This window comes from Budorcas taxicolor, chromosome 11 (assembly GCF_023091745.1).
Source record: "Budorcas taxicolor isolate Tak-1 chromosome 11, Takin1.1, whole genome shotgun sequence".
NCBI classification, from domain to species: domain Eukaryota; kingdom Metazoa; phylum Chordata; class Mammalia; order Artiodactyla; family Bovidae; genus Budorcas; species Budorcas taxicolor.
This window is the reverse complement of record NC_068920.1, coordinates 133,386,505-133,407,581: the sequence shown is the minus strand read 5'-3', so window position 1 is coordinate 133,407,581 and position 21,077 is coordinate 133,386,505. Positions and strand designations below refer to the sequence as shown.

The window sequence follows — 21,077 nt, the reverse complement described above, 5'->3', positions numbered from 1 at the left end:
CAACTGTTGAGAATTTATATGAAAATGGACCACCCAGACATGTGAGTAGTCCCTGTGGCTCTCTCCTGTCTGCTTAGCATCTTCTGGGTGCTGGTAAAGTGGGAGGCTGGAAGTTTGGAGCCTTTCCTGTGTTTGAAGACTCTGACTATACTCTTTGGCAAAGGCCAAGCAGAGAGTAAGAGACAGCTGGAAGGTGGTCAGGCCTGCGGGGGCCCAGGAGACACTGCTATTCACACCTGCACCTCAGCTGGCCCAAGCCCTTGGCTGTTTTGAAGCCACTAGTGCTTCAAATCTGTTCCTTTGAGTATTTGCACTCTTTAAGAAGCAAGCGATCCACACGAATCAGGAAGTGGGATCTTGCCTGTCCTCAGGGGCAGGATACTAGGTGTGTGAAGTCAGGATTGCAGAGGCGGCATCGAATCACCCATTGGTGTCCTCTGTGAGGCCCCAGCCTACCTAGACCTTCCACACCTAATCTCACCACTGGTTGGCACTGACTGTCCCCCAGGACATTCCATTTGGTTCCTCTCATCTCTAGTCCTCCAGGCAGGCTGGGACCCCCGCCCCCAACCCCTATCGGAGCACCTTGACACAGATGTTCTTTCAGGAGAGCTGCCTTGGCATCCCTGGGGCCTCAGCTCGTTGCTGGTCACACTCTGGGCTCCGTAGTGCCTGGGAGCTGCTGGGGGGCGGGGGCGGGCGGCCGCAGGCTCTTCCCCAGGCACGGGGTTTCTCCTGAGGCTCCCAGAGGAGTGCTTTTTTTCCACACCAGCTCTGGCTCCCGTTTTCCCTGCTGCTCTGGCACTTCTGAAGTGTTCCCAGCTGCTCCAGCCCCTCATGTCTGGTCTTATCACACTTAGCTGCTGGGCAAGGTGCTCCCACGCGAGCCTCGACCTCCTTCAGGAGTGGGAGTCACGGAGGGAGAAGGGGGTGCGAAGGGAGTGCTGGAGAGCGCCCCACCCCTGCTCCTTCACCCCGACTGCTACCTCACAAGGTTCACAGGTGACTCTGATCGAGGCCGTGGGTGAGCCCACGACAGGCTCGGCGCAGCCGTCTTCCCTCCGACAGCGGGCCGGGGTCTGCAGCGGGAGTGCATGTTGGGGGTGGGGGGAGGCGAGAGTCGGCAGTGAGGCCTCTCCCTTCATTCCACTCACTGCCCTTTATAAATATTTATAGCAGTTCTGCTACTAAAAATAACATCCTGGAGCCCAGGGGCCGGGGGGGAATAAATGAAAATCACCCGGAATTGGGATTGATTAGCCTGTGTGCGGGAGCGGGATGGCACCGGGAGATGGGAGAGACTGCGCGAGCGAGGCCCCCGCCCCGGACGGCGCTCCCTCTGGCGGTCACCGGTCAGCGCGTCCCGCCTGGCCGCCCCAGCTCCGCGACACCCGCTCGCCTGCTCTCCTGCAGCGACAGGAGGAGGTGGAGAACGAGGAGAAAGAGGACGAGGTGGAGAAAGAGGAGGACTCGTCGGGGCTGCAGGGGCAGAGCTCGCTCGCTCTCTGCTCCCGCTTACCGCCCGGGCTGCAGCGCAGCGGCGTCGAATCGGGCGGAAGTGTAAGCAGCGAGAGAGAAAGGAAGGAGGCTATTTTTAGCCCTGTGGCCAGGGTGTGAATGTCTGTAGAACCGAGCAGAGCCTGAAGCTGTCTTTGCACGACAGAGGGAAGAAAACCTGTTGGTTTTTAAAGGTCAAAGGTCGGGAGGAAACTCGTGCCCCCATCCCGGGAAGCAGCCCGCGTGCTGGCGACATGCCAGCAAGAACTCCATCAGCGCGTGCGCGCGCGTGCACACACACACATACACACACACACACACACACACACACACGACTGCTGTTTCTCTTTTCAACCTCCAGTAAATTCCAGCAAGAACTCCATCAGCACGCACACACACACACACACACACACACACACACACACACACACACACACACACACACACACACACACACACACACACACACACACACACACACACGAGATTCGTTTCTCTTTTCAACCTCCAGTAAATTCCCGTTGCAGAGATGGGACCATGCCCGGAGGAGAGTGATGAAGATGCTAGTTCATGCAGGACTGTGCGAGGGTGGGGTGGGGGGTGCGCCTGAGGCGGCACCGGCGGTCCCTCCCACTTCCCACCGGCCTGGGCTCCCCTCTCCCTGGCAGGTGGTAACGTCTGGCAGCCTGCAAGCCTGGTCCAGGTGTGCAGCAGCAGATGGACAGGAATGCGCCTCTGGGAGAACACCTCGCCTTCTTCGAGTCGGTCGGTGCCAGCTCGCTCCACGTCCCCTGTGCCTGTGCAGGACAGATGCACGGTGACTCCCGGGCACTGGTGCAGGGTCTCAAGGCAAAGGCGTCTAACATCGGCCGGGACCGGATGATGCACGGGGATGGCGCTGTCCGGCTGCTTACCTTGTCAACTCAGGACACTCGAAGAGGGACAGGACTCACAACCCCCTTTTAGGGAAGCGAGTGTTCTTTTTCTGGGGGTATCTTGGGTCTTTGGAGTCCTTGCTTAGGTCACAGGGTCAGGAAATGTTTCCAGGAAAGAAAGAACTGTGTTTGCAGCGCAAGGAAAGTGGTGGTTTCATGGGGTGAAGAATTGTGACTGAAGGGAAGGGCAAAGAGGTTGGTGATGTGCTGAGAAGCCCTGGATGGAAGGGGAGAAAGCCTCAGCCTCACACATAAAGTGAGCAGAACTCAAGAGTCCACCTGAGCGTTTAGGCTTTTCCTTAACTTTCTGAAACTCTCCCTCCTTTGAGAGTTTCTCACAAAAACCCCCTCCCAGGGTCAGAGGACAGCACTAGTGGCAGAGGAGTCAGGGCTGGCACCAAGCCCCTGGGTGGTGGGCCTTAGTCTCCTCCTGTGTGCAAAGAGGGGTGGGCCAGCTGGTGGACACGCCTTTCCTTGTCCCCCAGTTCCTGTGTGCCCTGGGGAGAGGGGCCCTGGCAGGCTCCCCAAGGGCAAGTCAGCTCCTGACTGCCTCATAGTTGCGGCAGCCACAGCCTGCTTCAGGAAGGGCCTTGCCCGCATGCGCAGTGAGCACAGGGACAAGCCTGCCCAGCCTGGGAGGCTCTGTGATTTCCAGGGCGGCCAGAGAATTTCCACAGCTCAGGCACTGCCCACCTTCGGCTTGCCCGATCCCTGAGCCGAGGGAGACCCAGAGAAAGCAGGTCCGGGAGGGCAAGCAAGACAGAACCCAGGGCCCGGTGCAGATGGGGAAAAGCGAGGCTGTCAGGGAAAGGTCTGGAAGCTGCTCCAGGACAAGAACGCTCAGGAGGGCCTGGGAAAGGTCCTTTTCTGTACCGTGGGCTGCAACCCTGGCTTTTCTGTCTGGAAGATCTATAACGGAGGAAGATGGCCTAACTTTTAAACACATGAGGTGGGGGGAGGGGAGGGAAGCAAAGACTAAAAAAATAAAGAGGAATCTCAAGGCTGCACCAAAGGCATCTATCCTTGAAAGAACTCTTCTCTTGAACAGATTGGTTGTCCAAGTATTTTTGTTCCTTCCTTTTAGCTCTCAGTGCAGACCTAGAAGCTGCAATACCTTAGAACTGGAGCTAGATAAGAGTTAAGGTCCTAAGATGGAAAAACATGAGAGGCTAACTCTAAAGGCAATGTGCATTTGTCTGTGAGGAAATCTGAACTTTTATTAATTTTTTTTTCCTTTTTTTTTTTTAGGAAGTGAGAAGGTGCAGCTTGGCCAGGCACCATGGGAAACGACTTTATGGAGTTATTAGTGTGACCCTGCACTGGTGGTGGTTTGGACATCTGGAGAAAAATGACAGAGGCTGTGGGGAAATCAGAAGCAAGGAGAAAAGAGAGGCAGCCCGGGGAAGTGACTTTTGCCACCTGCGTCCCAACACAGGTGACACCTGCCTGAAGCCCAGGCTCAGAGCAGTGTTGGATGGGCCAGGGTCTGCAAGTGGGGCCAAGCAGGTGTGCTGAAGTAGTTTCACAAAGAGAGGAGGTGTAGCGGCGCTTGTAAAGGAAACTTCAACTTGCATCTCGTGTGTCGGGGCAGCTCTGGCTTGGGAACTGTGATGGAGGAGAGGGAGGAGGGAGTGGGCTGTGGGGGAGGGCAGGGAACACTGTACTCACCCACGCTTCCTCTCTGGCCCGGCTACTCCGCTAACCTGTGCAGCACAGACACAAACGACAGATGGAGGTCACAGTCGGGGTCTCCTTGCCACCCAGGGGTTCTCCTGGGGCCTCCCCGACCCATGGGCTCCTGGACTTGCTCTTTGTCTCCTCTTAGATCAACTTTTTCCAACCAGGTTTGAAAACAAGGGGGAAGTCACATGACCTACAACCAGCAACTACGACTGACCTAATGCAGCTATGGATACACATGTCTCTCAGGAGGAAGATATATCATATGAAAATGGAAAGGAATCCACCTTCAACCTAGGGAGCAGTTACATCAGAGGGCACAGCCCACGTGGTTCTGAAAGTGAACAAGGTGAAAATGGCTTAAACTTTGAAAAGAGCAATATTTCCTTCCTGCAGATGCATCTGCTGGAGACTCTAAATCAGACTCTTGCTCACCCTGAAATCTTGAACCATCTCCTGGACTGTCAAAAGCCTGTATCTATTCTTACCAAGGACCACTGCTGTCAGTCTCCCAGACATGTACCAGCATTAAGCATGCAAACTGGATTTATAGCTCTCAATACCATGATGGCAGATGCTGGGAGAGGTGATTCTGAAGGACACCGGGGCATAAAACAAGGCTGTGGAGTAGCAGCTGAGGGCTCTGAAGTAACATGGGGAAGTTATGTTAGCCTGTGTTTCATCTGTACGGTCTTGGTTACAAGGACTGACCACCCAAAGTGAGGGGAGGGCACTCCTACAGTGGAGCAGAATCGTTTCCCAGGATGCACCCGGACAGGAAGCCAGGGTGGGCAGGGAGAGGCCAGGGTGAATGTGGCTGTGAAGTCGGGCTGGGTCATGGGTTCTTCAAAAGTGTCCATTTGGCTCTCATGGTTTCCACTGAGCAGACTATGCCTCATGGGGTGCTGACCTGGTTGTGCTTATATTATGTCAGCATGATTTCAACCCCGAAGAAGCCACTCTTTCTCTCTTCTGGTTGGTAAGTTACTGCTCTCTAATGCCTAGGTGACAGCAGTTATTGCCACCTTGGTCTACAGTATTAATAAAATCTCATGCCTAGATCATGGTGGAGAAACAGAAGTTTCATCCATAAAAACACTTGGTTTTAGACCTACACCTACGTAACAGCCACATGTTAGCTACAGGGGCCTATCCTGGGACTCATACATTGTTGACAGCCAAATATCCTTTTTAAACCATACCCATCTCTCACCCCAACTCTTAACACTCTGCCCCCTGGGGATGGCACCTAAAAGAACCACAGAAATGGAAATTCAGGCATTCTCACAACAAGATTTCACATAGATATACAAAGCAAGAGGGACAGAAAGAAGAGATGTTGACCGGGCAACACAGGGGCAAAGACAGAGGGTCCCGGACGCCAGCAGGTACCAGACACGGGAAACCACGCCCAGTCCGTGTGTGAGACACAGCCTCTGTCCAGACTTAAGTCAGGCCTAAGGCTAGAGTCTGTGGGCAGGGCAAGACCCAAGCGACCAGGGCAGTCTTCTGTGTGCTTTGGGGGAGCAAGGGAGACTGGGGAGAGGCCCTGGGAAAAACTACTGGGGAAGGGGGGGTACAAGGGGGGAGAGGCCAAAGCAGCAGCTGTTATGTCTTCAGCCAAGAACATTCCACATGAAAGCCGGGATCTGACTGGATTGTGTGCGTGCATGCACGTGTTCGCAGGGTGTGTTTACATAAGCGTCAATCTATCTGTGTGTGTCTCCTCTTCTCTCCACCTCTTGCAGTACAGCTCTCCTGCCTCCTTCCTAGTCCCTCATCGGCATGCAAAAGTCAGTTTTCTCTGCAGCATTTCTAGACGTTTCAAACACCACTGCCCTCTACTGCTGACCTTTTGACAGCTTTATGCCAAATACATCATTCTCATTAATACATCATAGCTGTTGTCCACTTTCTCCCAGGCCTTACTCAGACTCACTTGATGATTGCAGTACCTGGAGTATGTTTTTCCTCCCTTGACTCATCCTTGGTGATTCCAGTGTCCTTGCTGACAAACTCCAAAGACCCCTGTCTCTCATCCACACGAGCCGCTATGGGCAAGTGCTCTGGACCTTCCCCTTCTGAGATGCTCCCCTGTTCTCATCACAGCCTCCTTTTCTGTATCCACTTCTCTTCACTCTTTCTTAAGACTTCTTTCATTGCACTTGGTCTTCCAGTCCGCTCAGACTAAAGATGGGTGCTGATGTTAGAGACACCTGGGCTGAGTCCAGGCTCCGGCGATTACTACCTGGACACATTGTTTAACCGCCCTTAGCCTTGTCTTTGGAATCCTTTCCTCATGGAGCCATGGAATTAGACAGGAGTGTGTTAAGTGCACAGCCTCCAACAGGGACCTGAGCAAGCTGGGCCAGCTCCCGCTCATGTTCCACTTTCAGCATCCTCAGGGTAGCCACCTGCCTCTCTCTCTAACAAAGTGCTCTCCTGCATGCCACCCTATTTCCTTATGTTTGTGAATCTACTGACATTCTACAACATGCTGGCCACTGTTCTAGGCACTGGGGATACAACTGAGCAAAACAGATGAAAGTCTCTGTCCTGGGGAGCTCACATCTTGAAAGAAGCCAGCAATAGATGTATTAAAAACATCACAGAAATAACAGCTGACTCTCAAATGTCCAAAGAGAATTGTAATATCTGTTTAGGATACTGTAGAAACATGAAGATTAAGAGCATGAAGTCTAGAGTTAGGAAAACTCAGTTCAAATCCAACCCTTACCACATGTGGTGCCAGCTGTAAAGAACCTGCCTGCTGATGGCAGGAGACGTTAAGAGATGCGGGTTCAATCCCTAGATCAGGAAGATCCCCTGGAGGAGGACATGGCAACCCACTCCAGTATTCTTGCCTGGAGAGGCCTATGGACAGAGGAGCCTGGTGGGTTATAGTCCATAGGGTCACAAAGAGTTGGACACGACTGAAGCGACTTGGCATGCATGTAAGCTGTTCGATCTAAATTTCTCTGAGCCTATTTACTCACTGGTAAAATGGGAGATATCATTATATTACATATCTCACCGAGTTGTTGAGGGATGAATGAGATTATACATGGAAATCAGCTAGCACAGCTCTCTGAACATAACAAGTTATTAAGAAGGTTTCATATACAATAAAATGAGGAAGCCTTACTGTCCTGGGTTGATACCTTTTCTCTATTGCTTTTAATTACTCTGAGAAGCCACAAAACCATCTGGCTATTCTGTCCACAATAATCTCTGCCTTTTAAGAAACCTTCCTGTGTTTATAATCCTACACTTAAAGTTTGATGACTAACTTTTCCTGCCACTTCCTTTTACCTCCTATTTTGCGTATCTTAATTTTGCTCTCCAAACTCTATCCTAAATTGAGGCAAGGGGTCATGTTTGGCATTTTATTCATATCCACTTCCTGCATTCCATCCATCTTTCATAGTGTCAGGAAACCAGGAAGCTTTTTTTTGTTGATCCACTGACAAGAACACCTCTAGGGAAAAACCTGGTGGCCAGTTGGGAAAGGCTGGGAGAAGGATCCGCAGGGGTCTGAAAGCTTTGGGGAAAGGTGGCGGCAGGAAGGAAGGAACAAAAGGGAGAGGGGGCTAGGGCTCTGGCCCCCATCAGACTAGGGGTCCTGTGGAGCTGCCTTTACCTCTGTCCTTCCCATTCTGCATCTTCTCTTCTTCTTCCTCTGCACCTTCCCCTGCTGTGAAAACAAGTCCAAGGAGGCCAGTGACCCTTCTGCCAGTAGAAGCATAGGCAGAGGGAGAAGGAAGGCGCTTAGCAGGCTAGGGATGAAACCCTAGCTAAAGGGTCCTGGCTGCGGGCCTCCAAGGGTGCTGCGGTCACCTGGTCTGTGCCCCGCATGGCACATGGTGCAGCATCAGGTCCCCATAGGCCCTGGGCTCAGAGGAGTAGTGCAGTCTGACGTCACCCCCACCCAGCTCCTGGCTCTGTTGCTAGTTTCTCTAAGGGATGACATCTACTAGCAATATGGTGAATACCTTGCACTCAGGTTCAAGAAAAGCACCATTAAAATGTACAGCAGGGAATAACTAGATGAACACTGGCTTCCATTAAAAAAAAAAAAACAAACTAGAGGTTTTAGCAGACAACAAACTTAAAATGACTGAACAGTGCCAAGTGGCAATGTGGAAAAAAAAGCTAATGCCATCTGAGGCTGCTTTCCCAAGAGGCCTGACCGGGGAGGTGGTGGCTCACTGTTTTGGGGAGGGGGAGGGGGTCACTGGTGGAAGACCAGACTTGTGATCTGGAGATGTGCTCAGTCCCAGGAACTCACTTTGAAGTGGGGCCTTGAAACACTTGGCTACACCTGGTGTGGACATGCGGGATGGTCAAGGGAAACCTGTGTCATGTGAGGAATGGCTGAGGGAATGGTGATCAGCTGCCTAAAGAGGAGAGGCTGTGGGAGAGCCACACTGTCTGCCTTCAAATACTGGAAAGGCTAACGTGAAGGAAGGACTGAGCTCCCTCTGGCAGCTTCTGGGGCGGTTGTGGAATGAGAATAAATTCATTATAGAAAGGCAGATTCTGGCTCTCTGATAAGCAAGCACTCCCCAAGGAGGAGAACTGGTCATGAATGAGCTCATTGGAAATATTCAAACAGAGGACTTTTAAACCGGGCAGCAAGCTGGATTAAGCAGCTTCTGAGATCTTTTCAACTCTAAAGAGTCCATTACTCGTGCAAAAATTTCAAAAAAGATGAGGAACATAAGCTATGGATATAAACAGTATGTCCATGATACACATAAAGATAATCTGAGCAACTAGTCTCGTCCCCATGAGAACCTCGACAGTGACAGTAAGAACGTGCTGGTGTTGGGCAAGGCTCCTCCACTCACTGAGAAGTTGGCAGCCTTGCACATAAAGGAGTTTGCTTCTGTGTCTGACAGAGATACTGTGCCAGATGTGGACCCAGTCCACGTCTACCATGGACTTCAGGGCGCTGGAGAATGAAGCATCCATGAAAGAGGTCTTGGTGGGATTGCAGGTTCGACCCCTTGTCCTGCATGGGGATGAGGGCAGTGCAGTGATAAGAGCATCAGCTTAACGTTCACACCTAAGCTCTAGGACCAGCTTGGCCCCTTCCAGCTGAATAACTTTAGGCAAATCTCTTTATTGATAATCACTCATTGCACTTCTAAAGTAAGGGGAGTGGGGGACTTCCCTGGAGTCCAGTGGTTAAGACTCTGTGCTTCCAATGCAGGGGGTGTGGGTTTGATCCCTGCTCAGGGAACTAAGATTCCACATTAAAAAATTAAAGTAAGCGGAGCGGACAATGTGATCTCTGAGGTACCTTCCAAATACATTACATAGCTTTATTAAAACCATCCTTTCCTACCAGGAGAGATGGCTGGGTATTCCCATACACTTACTTTTTTAAGAAGCTGTGTGGTCTCTATGTGCTTTGTGTTTAATGATGTCCAGTTACTCCTCAAACTCATGTGATGAGCTCATGAACCACGTATTTTGCACAAACCCTAACAAGCAGCCATGAGGCACAACTGTGGTTAATTTCCATGGCCTGAAATCCCCTAAGAAATTCCCTCCAAAAGTGGGATTTCTGGCATTGGTGGGGAGCTATATAAGGGAAGGGACTTTCTGATCACCCATGAGGTCATCTCAAAGGCAGTCTCGTCTTCTGTTTATGTGTGTGTGTGGAGGGGGAAAGTGCTTCTAAAAGGGATTGAGAAATGGTACCAGAATGGGGACGGTGTTACCATCCTGCTCCCTCAACAGGAGAACTGACATCTTATCAACTGTACTGGAAACACCAACCTTATCCCTTTCTAAGCAAAAACAGCAGATCTGAGAGCAAAGCCATTGGCCAGACCTCAGCCTGTCTCATGACAACTCTAAAAGTGTATGGTTTCACCTATAAAGGTCTGAAGGACTACTCAAGGCTTGCCTTCCCTAAGTGTATGGATGGATGATTTCAATGTATTATGTTTGAGTAAGTACGTGTGTCTGAATAGCTCATGGAAAAACTGCTTTATATCTTTACTCAACAACCTTGTTAAGCTACTTCAAGGTATTCAAAAGCACGATATTAGGTGAAAGGAAACAAAAGAGGGCCACCTGTATGAGTGACCCACAGCACTTAGGAAGGAAACCTGTTTGTTTAATATAAAATATGGGAATCTGACCATCATAAAAAAAATTAGTGAAATATCTGGCGGCTTCAAAACTGATTCAATCATGGGAATTCTTGCAGACACGATGATATGGGAATGGCCTATTTTTTTTTTCTCCCCCTCTTGGGTTTCATGGAGGGGGAAATATGCCATGAGGTAAGGGTCTTGGGAAAATCATGGGAAATAGCTGTGAGACAGACTGAGAAAGAAGTCATAGATAAGACTGAACATGTGGAGTGGAGGAAGCACCAGACTCAGGTCATGAACCTCCAGGGAAACCAGAGCCTCGTCACGGACAAAAGGAAAGAATAGGGTTTCAAAACCAAATCAAACAGGAGAAGCAGAAAGGCAGTGGGAGGAAGTCCACAAGCTTTTGTGGCTGATTCGGTTCCCCGTCGTCCAGGAAAGCTCCAAGCGAGACAGCCGAGCAGGCCTAGGGAGAGAGCAGCTGTGGAGGAAGTCCAGGTGGAAGACACAGTAAGTGAGGAAGGGGCCCGACGGAGCCAAGTTCCTTTAAAGTCAGAACTGTGTCTGGTCCACAAGGCGTGCTCTTAAGAGAAACTTAAAGTGCGTGACCACGTGTGGGAGACAGGCTCACAGGGGAAGGCATCCAGAGAGTTCCTGGAAAGCAAGGAGGCCGCGCGGTGAAATGAGGGAGGCGCTTTACCACGCGGTGGGTGGGTGGCAAGGAAGGCAGGGGCAAGGAGGGGAGGCGGGAGGCTGGGTGGGAGCTCTGGGCGTCACCTGAGTGGAGCTCCTTCACCAGGGACGACATGGTGTTGGTGATGGAGTCGGCAGCCACCAGCAGGTCATTGCGGAGGTTTCTCCTCGTACCTGAGGAGAGGCAGAGCAGACGGCGATGCCTGGTGGGTAGGTGGGTGATGGTGATGGGGGTGGGAGAGACAGAGCTGAGCAGATGCCTCAGTCGGCCGGCCCCGGGACTTAGTGTGGACTCCTAAGGGAAGATGGGCCGAGCAGCTCCGCCTGCTCCCAGGCACTGGTGCCCAAGGTCGTGGTTCTCCTCCCTCTTCCCTTTGCGAAGGCAGGACCCTGTCACCTCCACGCTTCTCAGCCACAATCAAAGAGGTGGACTGCAGAACAAACCCTCGGCCAGGACTTACTCTCAGCTCCACCTCCCTGCTCTCGTCTCTGCCCCGAGACAAGACAAGACCTCCTGAGCAGCCTCGTCTTCCACCCACTACAGAACACGGCAGGCCATTAACTCCACAGACAAGGCGCCTTCAGCAAGGTCAGATTCAGAGTTCTAGACTCCTTCTCCTCCTTGCTCTAAACATTTTGCAGGCCGAGCACTCAACTTTGGGAATGATTCCATCCAACTCCTCTGGAGGAGGCAAAGCCCAAAGGACAAGGCACTTCCCACAACCCTCCTCAAAAAGAGCACAGAAACCCAGGAGGCCTGGCCCTCGCACACATACAAGCCTGCAGACCTCCCGCTGCAGACCAGCCCATCGAATGAGAAGGGGCCAGCACAACACTTGTTTTTACTGTACATGAAAATCTGATCATTGAAAGCTAAGCACACAAAAGAAAATGGGGAGAACCACAGCAGGAGTCTTGTCCACATTTCCAAACCCCTTTAGCGCTTCATTTTCCTCTGCTCCTGAACTCACCTTGGGCGAAGGCCTCCTGCATGTCCCCGCTGACTCCACTCAGCGGGTCCTGCGGGCAGTGGGTGGGGGTGGAGCCGGCAGAGGTGGAGCGCACGGGCATGGGTATGGGGCGTCCGCCTCCGTGAGTGGGCGATGTATGCGGTGATCCTGTGGCCTGAGCCTGGGAGAATCAAAGAGAGAAAGCCTGTCATCTCCTGCGCCTTAACTCTTTGAGGAAGGGGCAAGTGCTTTTTCTCAGTCAACCTGAGCCAACCTAGGGCTTCAGTTCAGTGGTGCAATGCACTGCATGATCAGATTTGAAAGAAAAGAGTCAGGCTGCCTCCAGGACTGGAGAGAGGAAGAAAAGGAGTGGGGAAACAAAAAGGGAGAAGGGGAGAGAACAAGGGGGAGGAGAAGACGAGGCAGCGAGAACACTGCAGAATAAACTAAAAGCGGAGGGAAAGTGGAGGCGTACTCAGGGAGGGAGGGTAGAAGGGCCTTCCAGGTGGACAGATGGAGCGGGGTAGCTGGTGGAGGATTTGGGAGGGGCTGGGGTCACAGCTGGGAAATAACATGCAAACATCTTTCATTTCTGTTTGCAAACACATTCATGTGCATCATCTCATTTGAGCCTCATAAGGACTCAAGTAGTATCCATTTTAGAGAAGAAAGACAAGGATGAAGAGAGTAAGAGCTCTGTGTCAGGGCTGCACAGCTTGTCAGCGGGAGATGCTGGAACAAGCCCTCTGCTCCCAGGGCAATGACATGCGCTTTGCACCTCTGCAGCTGCTGGGCTGCAGGGAACGTGCCTGATGAATTCGCGGGTCAGGAGCCCAGCCGCAGGCAGTTCTCAGAAGCCGAGTCATCTGGCCTGTCATGCTGCCCTCGTCAAGCACACAGTGCAGTCTTCTTTGAGCCATTCTGTGGGGACTGGGTGAGAATGGACACACGTTTACTTGGACACTGAGCCTTCCGTGGGAAGGCTCTGGTGCAGTTTTGGAGAAAGCTGGGAGCCACGGGATAAAAGCTTTAAAACTCCAGTTAAAGGGAGTCGGCTGAGATATGGGCTCCACGGCTCTTTAGAGGAAGGGCAACTGAGGGTGGCATAAAGACTAGGGTTCTCTTTGGAAGCAAGACTGGGAAATACAAGCCAAAGTGTGCAAATAAGTTCAAAGGAAGATAATTATCTTTGGGGAGCTGGCTCAGAAACTCCACATACAGAAAGAATCAGCTGCCCCGAACAGGCTGACGGGGGGCCTCAGCTCAGCTTCACCCAGTGTGAGCGCTGGACCGAGCAGAAGTGGTCTGTTTTCCATCATTCTTGCTCTGATTCGTGTCTGTGTATTTTAATCTGAGGAACTTGAAAAATACAAGGCAAGCTTAAAAGTACAACGTAACAGACCATTCAAATTGATATTTAATATTGTGTGAAATTTATTCTAACACTGCAGATAAATCTGAAGACCCCTTGACTACTAATTCTTTTCAGTCCCTTCCCTTCAGAGGCAGCCATTATCATAGATTTTGTGTGAAACTTTTTACCTATGTGTACCTATGTTGTTATGAATAATATATGATGTTTCATGCCTTTAAATTTTGCATGAAGGGTATCATACTGCACATATCATTTGGTAATCTGCTTTTATCATCTAGTATGCTTTAAAAATTTTTTTATTGAAGCATAGTTGATTTACAATGTTGTGTTTAACTTCTGCTAAAAAGCAGACACATTACTTTGTCAACAAAGCCATCTAGTCAAGGCTATGGTTTTTCCAGTAGTCATGTATGAATGTGTGAGCTGGACTATAAAGAAAGCTGAATGCCTAAGAATTGATGCTTTTGAACTGTGGTGTTGGAGAAGAGTCTTGAGAGTCCCTTGGACTGCAAGGAGATCCAACCAGTCCATCCTAAAGGAGATCACTCCTGAGTGTTCATTGGAAGGACTGATGTTGAAGCTGAAACTCCAATACTTTGGCCACCTGATATGAGGAGTTGACTCACTGGAAAAGACCCTGATGCTGGGAAAGATTGAAGGCAGGAGGAGAAGGGGATGACGGAGGATGAGATGGTTGGGTGGCATCACCGACTCAATGGACATGGGTCTGGGTAGACTCTGGCAGTTGGTGATGGACAGGGAGACCTGGTGTGCTATGGTTTGTGGGGTTGCAAAGAGTCGGACACGACTGAGTGACTGAATTGAACTGATACAACAAAATTAGCATACTTTTTTTTGAGAGCTTTCCATGATGCAAATAAATACGAACTTATTAGGCCCTTACTTCACATTATATACAAAAACTAACTCAAAATGCACCATACCAAATATAAGAACTGAAACTGTAAAACTCTTAGAAGAAAAGATTAGACAATGACTTTTCAGATTTGACACCAAAAGTATACATTACAAAAGAAAAAACAGATAAACTAGACTTCATTAAAATTAAAAACTATTTTCAAAGGACACCTTTATGAAAGTGAAAAAAGAATTCATAGGATGGGGAAAAATTTTTTCAAATCATATCCCATAAAGGATTTATATTAAGAATACATATACAACACTGTAAATCAACTTTATTTCAATAACACAACTAATTTTTTAAAAAGAATATGTAAAGAACTCCTACATTCAATAATAAAAGGACAAGTAACTTAAAAATTAAAACGACAAAAAAAGGACAGGTAATTTAAAAATACGAAAAGGATCTGAATAGACAATTCTCTAAAGAAAATATGCCAATACAGAATAAGCATATGAAAATATGCTCAATATTATTAGCCATTAGGGAAATGCAAATCAAAACCACAATGAGATACAACTTCACAACCATACTCTTAAGATGGCTATAATAAAAGGACAGATAACAACAAGTGTTGGCTAGGATGTGGCAAACTCAGAACTCTCATAAGCTGCTGGAAGGAATGTAAAAATGGTGCAACTGCTTTAGAAAATGGTCTGGCAGTTCCTCAAAAGTTTAAATATTGTGACAAGTCCACTCTTACATGTATATACTGGCCATAAATGAAAATCTATGTATACACAAAAATTTGTACACAAGTGTTCATGAGAGCCAAAAAATGAAATCCAAATGTCCATCAACTGATGAATGATTCAAATAATTTAAATAATTCATGTAATACATTCTTTCAATGGAATATGATTAGGCAATAAAAAGGAATGAAGTACTGATACATGCTACAACATGCATGAACCTTGAAAATATGCTAAGTGAAAGAACTGTTATAAAAGACTACATATTGTGTGATTCCATTTATATGAAGTGTCTAGCATAAGCAAATCCATAGAGATGGAAAGTAGATTAGTGGTTGTCTGGGACTGGGTGCCTGGGAGGAATGAGGAGTGAATGCTAATGGGTTTGGGGTTCTTTTTGGGGGAGGGGAAATGTTCTAAAATGGATCATGGTTGCACAATTCTGTGACTATATTAAAAACCACTTAAAAGGATGAAGTGTACAGTATATGATTTATAGCTCAATAAAACTACTAAAAAAGACACACTATCAAAAATAAAAAAGCTAAGCCACAGACTGGGAAAATATTTGTAAATTATTTCTGATAAAGGAATTGTGGATCTTCACAATGATTTTTTGGATTTGATACCAAAAAAAAAGCAACAAAAGCAAAATAACAGGTGAAACTACATCAAACTAAAAAACTTCCACAAAGCAAAGGGAACCATCAATGAAATGAAAAGGCAGTCTACTGAATGGGAGAAAATATCTGCAAGTCCTATGTGTGATAAGGAGTAAATATCCGAAATATAGGAAGAACTCATACAATTTTGAAAAAAAAAATTGATTTTAAAATGTGCACAGAAACTGAAAAGACATTTTCCCAAAGGAGACACAGAAATGGCCAACAGGTACATATGAAAGAGTACGCAACGTCACAAATCATCAGGGGAACACAAAACAAAACTACAGTGAGATATTACCTCATATCTGTTAGGATGGTCATCATCAAAAACACAAAAGAATACATTTGAATCAGGTCTAATGAGGTGGATGAAACTGGAGCTGATTATACAGAGTGAAGTAAGCCAGAAAGAAAAACACTAATACAGTATACTAACGCATATATATGGAATTTAGAAAGATGGTAACAATAGCCCTGTATGCGAGACAGCAAAAGAAACACAGATGTATAGAACAGTCTTTTGGACTCTGTGGGAGAGGGAGAGGGTGGGATGATTTGGGAGAACGGCATTGAAACATGTATAATATCATATAAGAAATGAACTGCCAGTCTAGGTTCGATGCAGGATACAGGATGCTTGGGGCTGGTGCACTGGGATGACCCACAGGGATGCTATGGGGAGGGAGGTGGGAGGGGGGTTCAGGATTGGGAACACGTGTACACCCGTGGCGGATTCATGTTGATATATGGCAAAATCAATACAATATTGTAAAGTAATTAGCCTCCAATTAAAATAAATAAATTTAAATATAAAAAAAGAGATAACAAGTGTCGGTGAGGGTGTGCAGAAAAGGGAACACGTGTGCACTACTGGTGAGAATGTAAACTGGTGCAGTCACAGTATTGAGTATTTCATTCAAAAAATGAAAACAGGGGACTTTCCTGGTGGTCTAGTGGTTAAGAATCCATCTGCCAATGCAGGGGACAGGGGTTCAATCCCTGGTCCAGGAAGATCTCACATGCTGCCGAGCAACTAAGCCCATGCATCATGATTACGGAAGCCCGTGTGCTGTAGAGCCTGCGCTTCATAACAAGAGAAGCCCCTGGAACAAGAAGCCAACAGAGTGAGAAGTCCATGCACTGCAAAGAAGAGTAGTCCCCACCAGCAGCAACTAGAAGGAAAGCGCGAGAGCTGCAACAGCAAACACATAAAATATCCATAATTAAAAAAAATGGAAAACAGAACTATCATATGATCCAATAATCCCACTTCTGGGTATATATCCAAAGAAAATGAAAACAGGATTCTGATGGGATATCTGAATTTCCATGCACACTTGTTCACTGCAGCAATGTTCATGATAGCTAGGATACGCAGACAATAAGCATCCATCAGCAGATGAATGGATAAAGAAGATGTATTATGTATGTTCAATGGAATATTATTTAGTCACGAGAAAGAAGGAAATCCTGCTGTTATTTATGGTAAGTGAAAAACACTGGACAGAGAAAGACAAATACTGCAAGGTATCATCTCTATGCAGAACCTAAAAACAAACAAAAAAAACCCCACACTCAGAAACTGAGAGTAGCAAACTAGTTGCCAGGGGCTGAGTGCTAGAGGAGTAGGGAGAGGCTGGGAAAAGGGTGCAAACTTTTGGCTGAAACATAAGGTCTGAAGATCTAATGTCACATGGTGACGACAGTTGATAATATACTATCCTATAGCTGAAATTTGCTAAGAGAGAACAACTTAAAGGCTCTAACACACACAAAAGATAAATATGTGAGGTGATAAAGGTGTTAATTGTAGAAGGAAATGGCAACCCACTCCAGTGTTCTTGCCTGGAGAATCCCAGGGACGGGGGAGCCTGGTGGGCTGCCATCTATGGGGTCGCAGAGTTGGACACGACTGAAGTGACTTAGCAGCATAGGTGTTAATAAACTAGATGGAGAAATCCTTTGACCATGTATACATTTAAGTCACTTCATATTTTAAATATCTCATAATTTTATATGTCAATTATATGAATTTCCTGATGTTCAACACAAGAGAAGACTCTACACATGGACATCACCAGATGGTCAATACCAAAATCAGATTGATTATATTCTTTGCAGCCAAAGATGGAGAAGCTCTATACAGTCAACAAAAACAAGACCAGGAGCTGACTGTGGCTCAGATCATGAACTCCTTATTACCAAATTCAGACTCAAATTGAAGAAAGTAGGGAAAATCGCTAGACCATTCAGGTATGACCTAAATCAAATCCCTTATGATTATACAGTGGAAGTGAGAAATAGATTTAAGGGCCTAGATCTGATAGAGTGCCTGATGAACTGTGGAATGAGGTTCGTGACATTGTACAGGAGACAGGGATCAAGACCATCCCATGGAAAAGAAATGCAAAAAAGCAAAATGGCGGTCTGGGGAGGCATTACAAATAGCTGTGAAAAGAAGAAAAGCGAAAAACAAAGGAGAAAAGGAAAGATATAAGCATCTGAATGCAGAGTTCCAGAGAACAGCAAGAAGAGATAAGAAAGCCTTCTTCAACGATCAATGCAAAGAAATAGAGGAAAAGAATAGAATGGGAAAGACTAGAGATCTCTTCAAGAAAATTAGAGATACCAAGGGAACATTTCATGCAAAGATGGGCTCGATGAAGGACAGAAATGGTATGGACCTAACAGAAGCAGAAGATATTAAGAAGAGGTGGCAAGAATACACAGAAGAACTGTACAAAAAAGAGCTTCACGACCCAGATAATCATGATGGTGTGATCACTCATCTAGAGCCAGACATCCTGGAATGTGAAGTCAAGTGGGCCTTAGAAAGCATCACTACGAACAAAGCTAGTGGAGGTGATGGAATTCCAGTTGAGCTCTTTCAAATCCTGAAAGATGATGCTGTGTAAGTGGTGCACTCAATATGCCAGCAAATTTGGAAAACTCAGCAGTGGACACAGGACTGGAAAAGGTCAGTTTTCATTCCAATTCCAAAGAAAGGCAATGCCAAGGAATGCTCAAACTACTGCACAACTGCACCCATCTCACATGCTAGTAAAGTAATGCTCAAAATTCTCCAAGCCAGGCTTCAGCAATACATGAACCATGAAGTCCCCGATGTTCAAGCTGGTTTAGAAAAGGTAGAGGAACCAGAGATCAAATTGCCAACATCCGCTGGATCATGGAAAAAGCAAGAGAGTTCCAGAAAAACATCTATTTCTGCTTTATTGACTATGCCAAAGCCTCTGACTGTGTGGATCACAATAAACTGTGGAATATTCTGAAAGAGATGGGAATAACAGACCACCTGACCTGCCTCTTGAGAAATCTGTATGCAGGTCAGGAAGCAACAGTTAGAACTGGACATGGAACAACAGACTGGTTTCAAAAAGGAAAAGGAGTACGTCAAGGCTGTATGTTGTCACACTGCTTATTTAACTTCTATGCAGAGTACATCATGAGAAATGCTGGGTTGGAAGAAACACAAGCTGGAATCAAGATTGCCAGGAGAAATATCAATAACCTCAGATATGCAGATGACACCACCGTTATGGCAGAAAGTGAAGAGGAACTAAAAAGCCTCTTGATGAAAGTGAAAGTGGAGAGTGAAAAAGTTGGCTTAAAGCTCAACATTCAGAAAACGAAGATCATGGCATCAGGTCCCATCACTTCATGGGAAATAGATGGGGAAACAGTAGTGTCAGACTTTATTTCTGGGGGCTCCAAAATCACTGCAGATGGTGATTGCAGCCATGAAATTAAAAGACGCCTACTCCTTGGAAGAAAAGTTATGACCAACCTAGACAGTATATTCAAAAGCAGAGACATTACTTTGCTGACTAAGGTCCATCTAGTCAAGGCTATGGTTTTTCCTGCGGTCATGTATGGATGTGAGATTTGGACTGTGAAGAAGGCAGAGTGCTGAAGAATTGATGCTTTTGAACTGTGGTGTTGGAGAAGACTCTTGAGAGTCCCTTGGACTTCAAGGAGATCCAACCAGTCCATTCTGAAGGAGATCAGCCCTGGGATTTCTTTGGAAGGAAAGATGCTAAAGGTGAAACTCCAATACTTTGGCCACCTCATGCGAAGAGTTGACTCATTGGAAAAGACTCTGATGCTGGGAGGGATTGAGGGCAGGAGGAGAAGGGGACGACAGAGGATGAGATGGCTGGATGGCATCACTGACTCGATGAACGTGAGTCTGAGTGAACTCTGGGAGTTGGTGATGGACAGGGAGGCCTGGCATGCTGCAATTCATGGGGTTGCAAAGAGTTGGACATGACTGAGCAACTGAACTGAAAGCTGAAATAAATACAGAATAAACTATAAGAAAGAACTTGTGCTTAGAACATATAAAGAACCTTTGTAACTGAATAAGAAGACAGACAACCCAATTACGAAACAGGCAAAGACTTGAATATACATTTCACGGAGTAAGATATAAAATAAGGTAAAAATTACACGAGAAATGTTCAATATGTACTCATTAGGGAAATGAAAACCGAAATCACAAAGAGATTCCACTTACCCCACTGAAACAGCTACAATCAAAAAGACTAACAAGGATATGGGGAAACGGAAACCCTTGTGCATTGTTGACGGAATCGTAAAATGGTACAACCACTTAGGAAGACAGTTTGGCAGTTTCTTAAAATGTTAAATGCAAACTTATCATAAGACCTAGCAATTTCACTCCTGAGTACATACCCAAGAGAAATAAAGACATATGCTCATCTAAAGCTTGTGCACACATGTTCATTAGCAACAATTTAATAGGCCAAAAGTGGAAATAACTCCAAAGTCCACTGACTGGCAAATGACTTAACAAAATGAGGCTTATTCATATAATGGAATACTATAAAAATCTTTTTTGATGTCTTTACCACCATTTAACTTTTATAATAATCTTCCATTGACAATTCAAATGTTCTATCTTGTGAAATATTCTATTTTTGTCTGTGGCTATAAAACATTTATTCTTCTTCTTTCAGGGTATATATCTTTTCTTTCCAACTAGTTTATAAACACCTTAGGAGTCCCGTTTTGGCTAGATTACATTTTCACTTATTAATCACTGCATTTTGGGAAACAATCATCTTTCACCCTATAACTATTATCAGCCTCTGCCGTTTTGGATATTTTTATGGGAGAGGGGGCATATGTGTGTGTGCTTAGTCACTAAGTCATGTCTGACCCTTTGCAACTCCATGGGCTGTAGCCCACCAGGTTCCTCTGTCCATGGGATTCTCCAGGCAAGAATACTGGAGTGTTGCATGCCCTCTTCCAGGGGATCTTCCCAACCCAGGGATCAAACCTGCGTCTCCTGCATTGGTAGGTGGGTTCTTTACCACTGAACCACCAGGGAAGCCAGGGGGCAAATAATAGAGCATAAGATTCAACCCAGTTTGAAGGTACTTATGAACACCAGACCTAGCAGTTTTAGTCTCAATCCAAACAAGATAAGGAAACTGAGGAAAAGATGAGAGAATCTGCAGAGAAGGCAGGAAAGGCTGATGCAGAGGCCTGGCTTTATAGGAAAGTCCTAAGCTGGC

The 21,077-nt window shown here is 46.9% G+C and overlaps 1 protein-coding gene across 1 annotated transcript in view; it reads right to left on the bottom strand.

Moving 5' to 3' along the window:
• Positions 1-2,028: 2,028 nt before the first annotated feature.
• Positions 2,029-21,077, bottom strand: part of DTNB (dystrobrevin beta) — a 238,797-nt gene continuing 219,748 nt past the window's right edge. The window contains exons 17-21 of the mRNA XM_052649361.1: positions 11,887-12,046; positions 11,000-11,089; positions 7,753-7,806; positions 4,101-4,135; positions 2,029-2,294 (exon numbers count right to left, since the gene is read on the bottom strand). Coding sequence (XP_052505321.1) covers positions 4,131-4,135; positions 7,753-7,806; positions 11,000-11,089; positions 11,887-12,046 — 309 coding nt within the window. The 3' untranslated portion in view covers positions 2,029-2,294; positions 4,101-4,130. The remainder of the gene's footprint in view (positions 2,295-4,100; positions 4,136-7,752; positions 7,807-10,999; positions 11,090-11,886; positions 12,047-21,077) is intronic.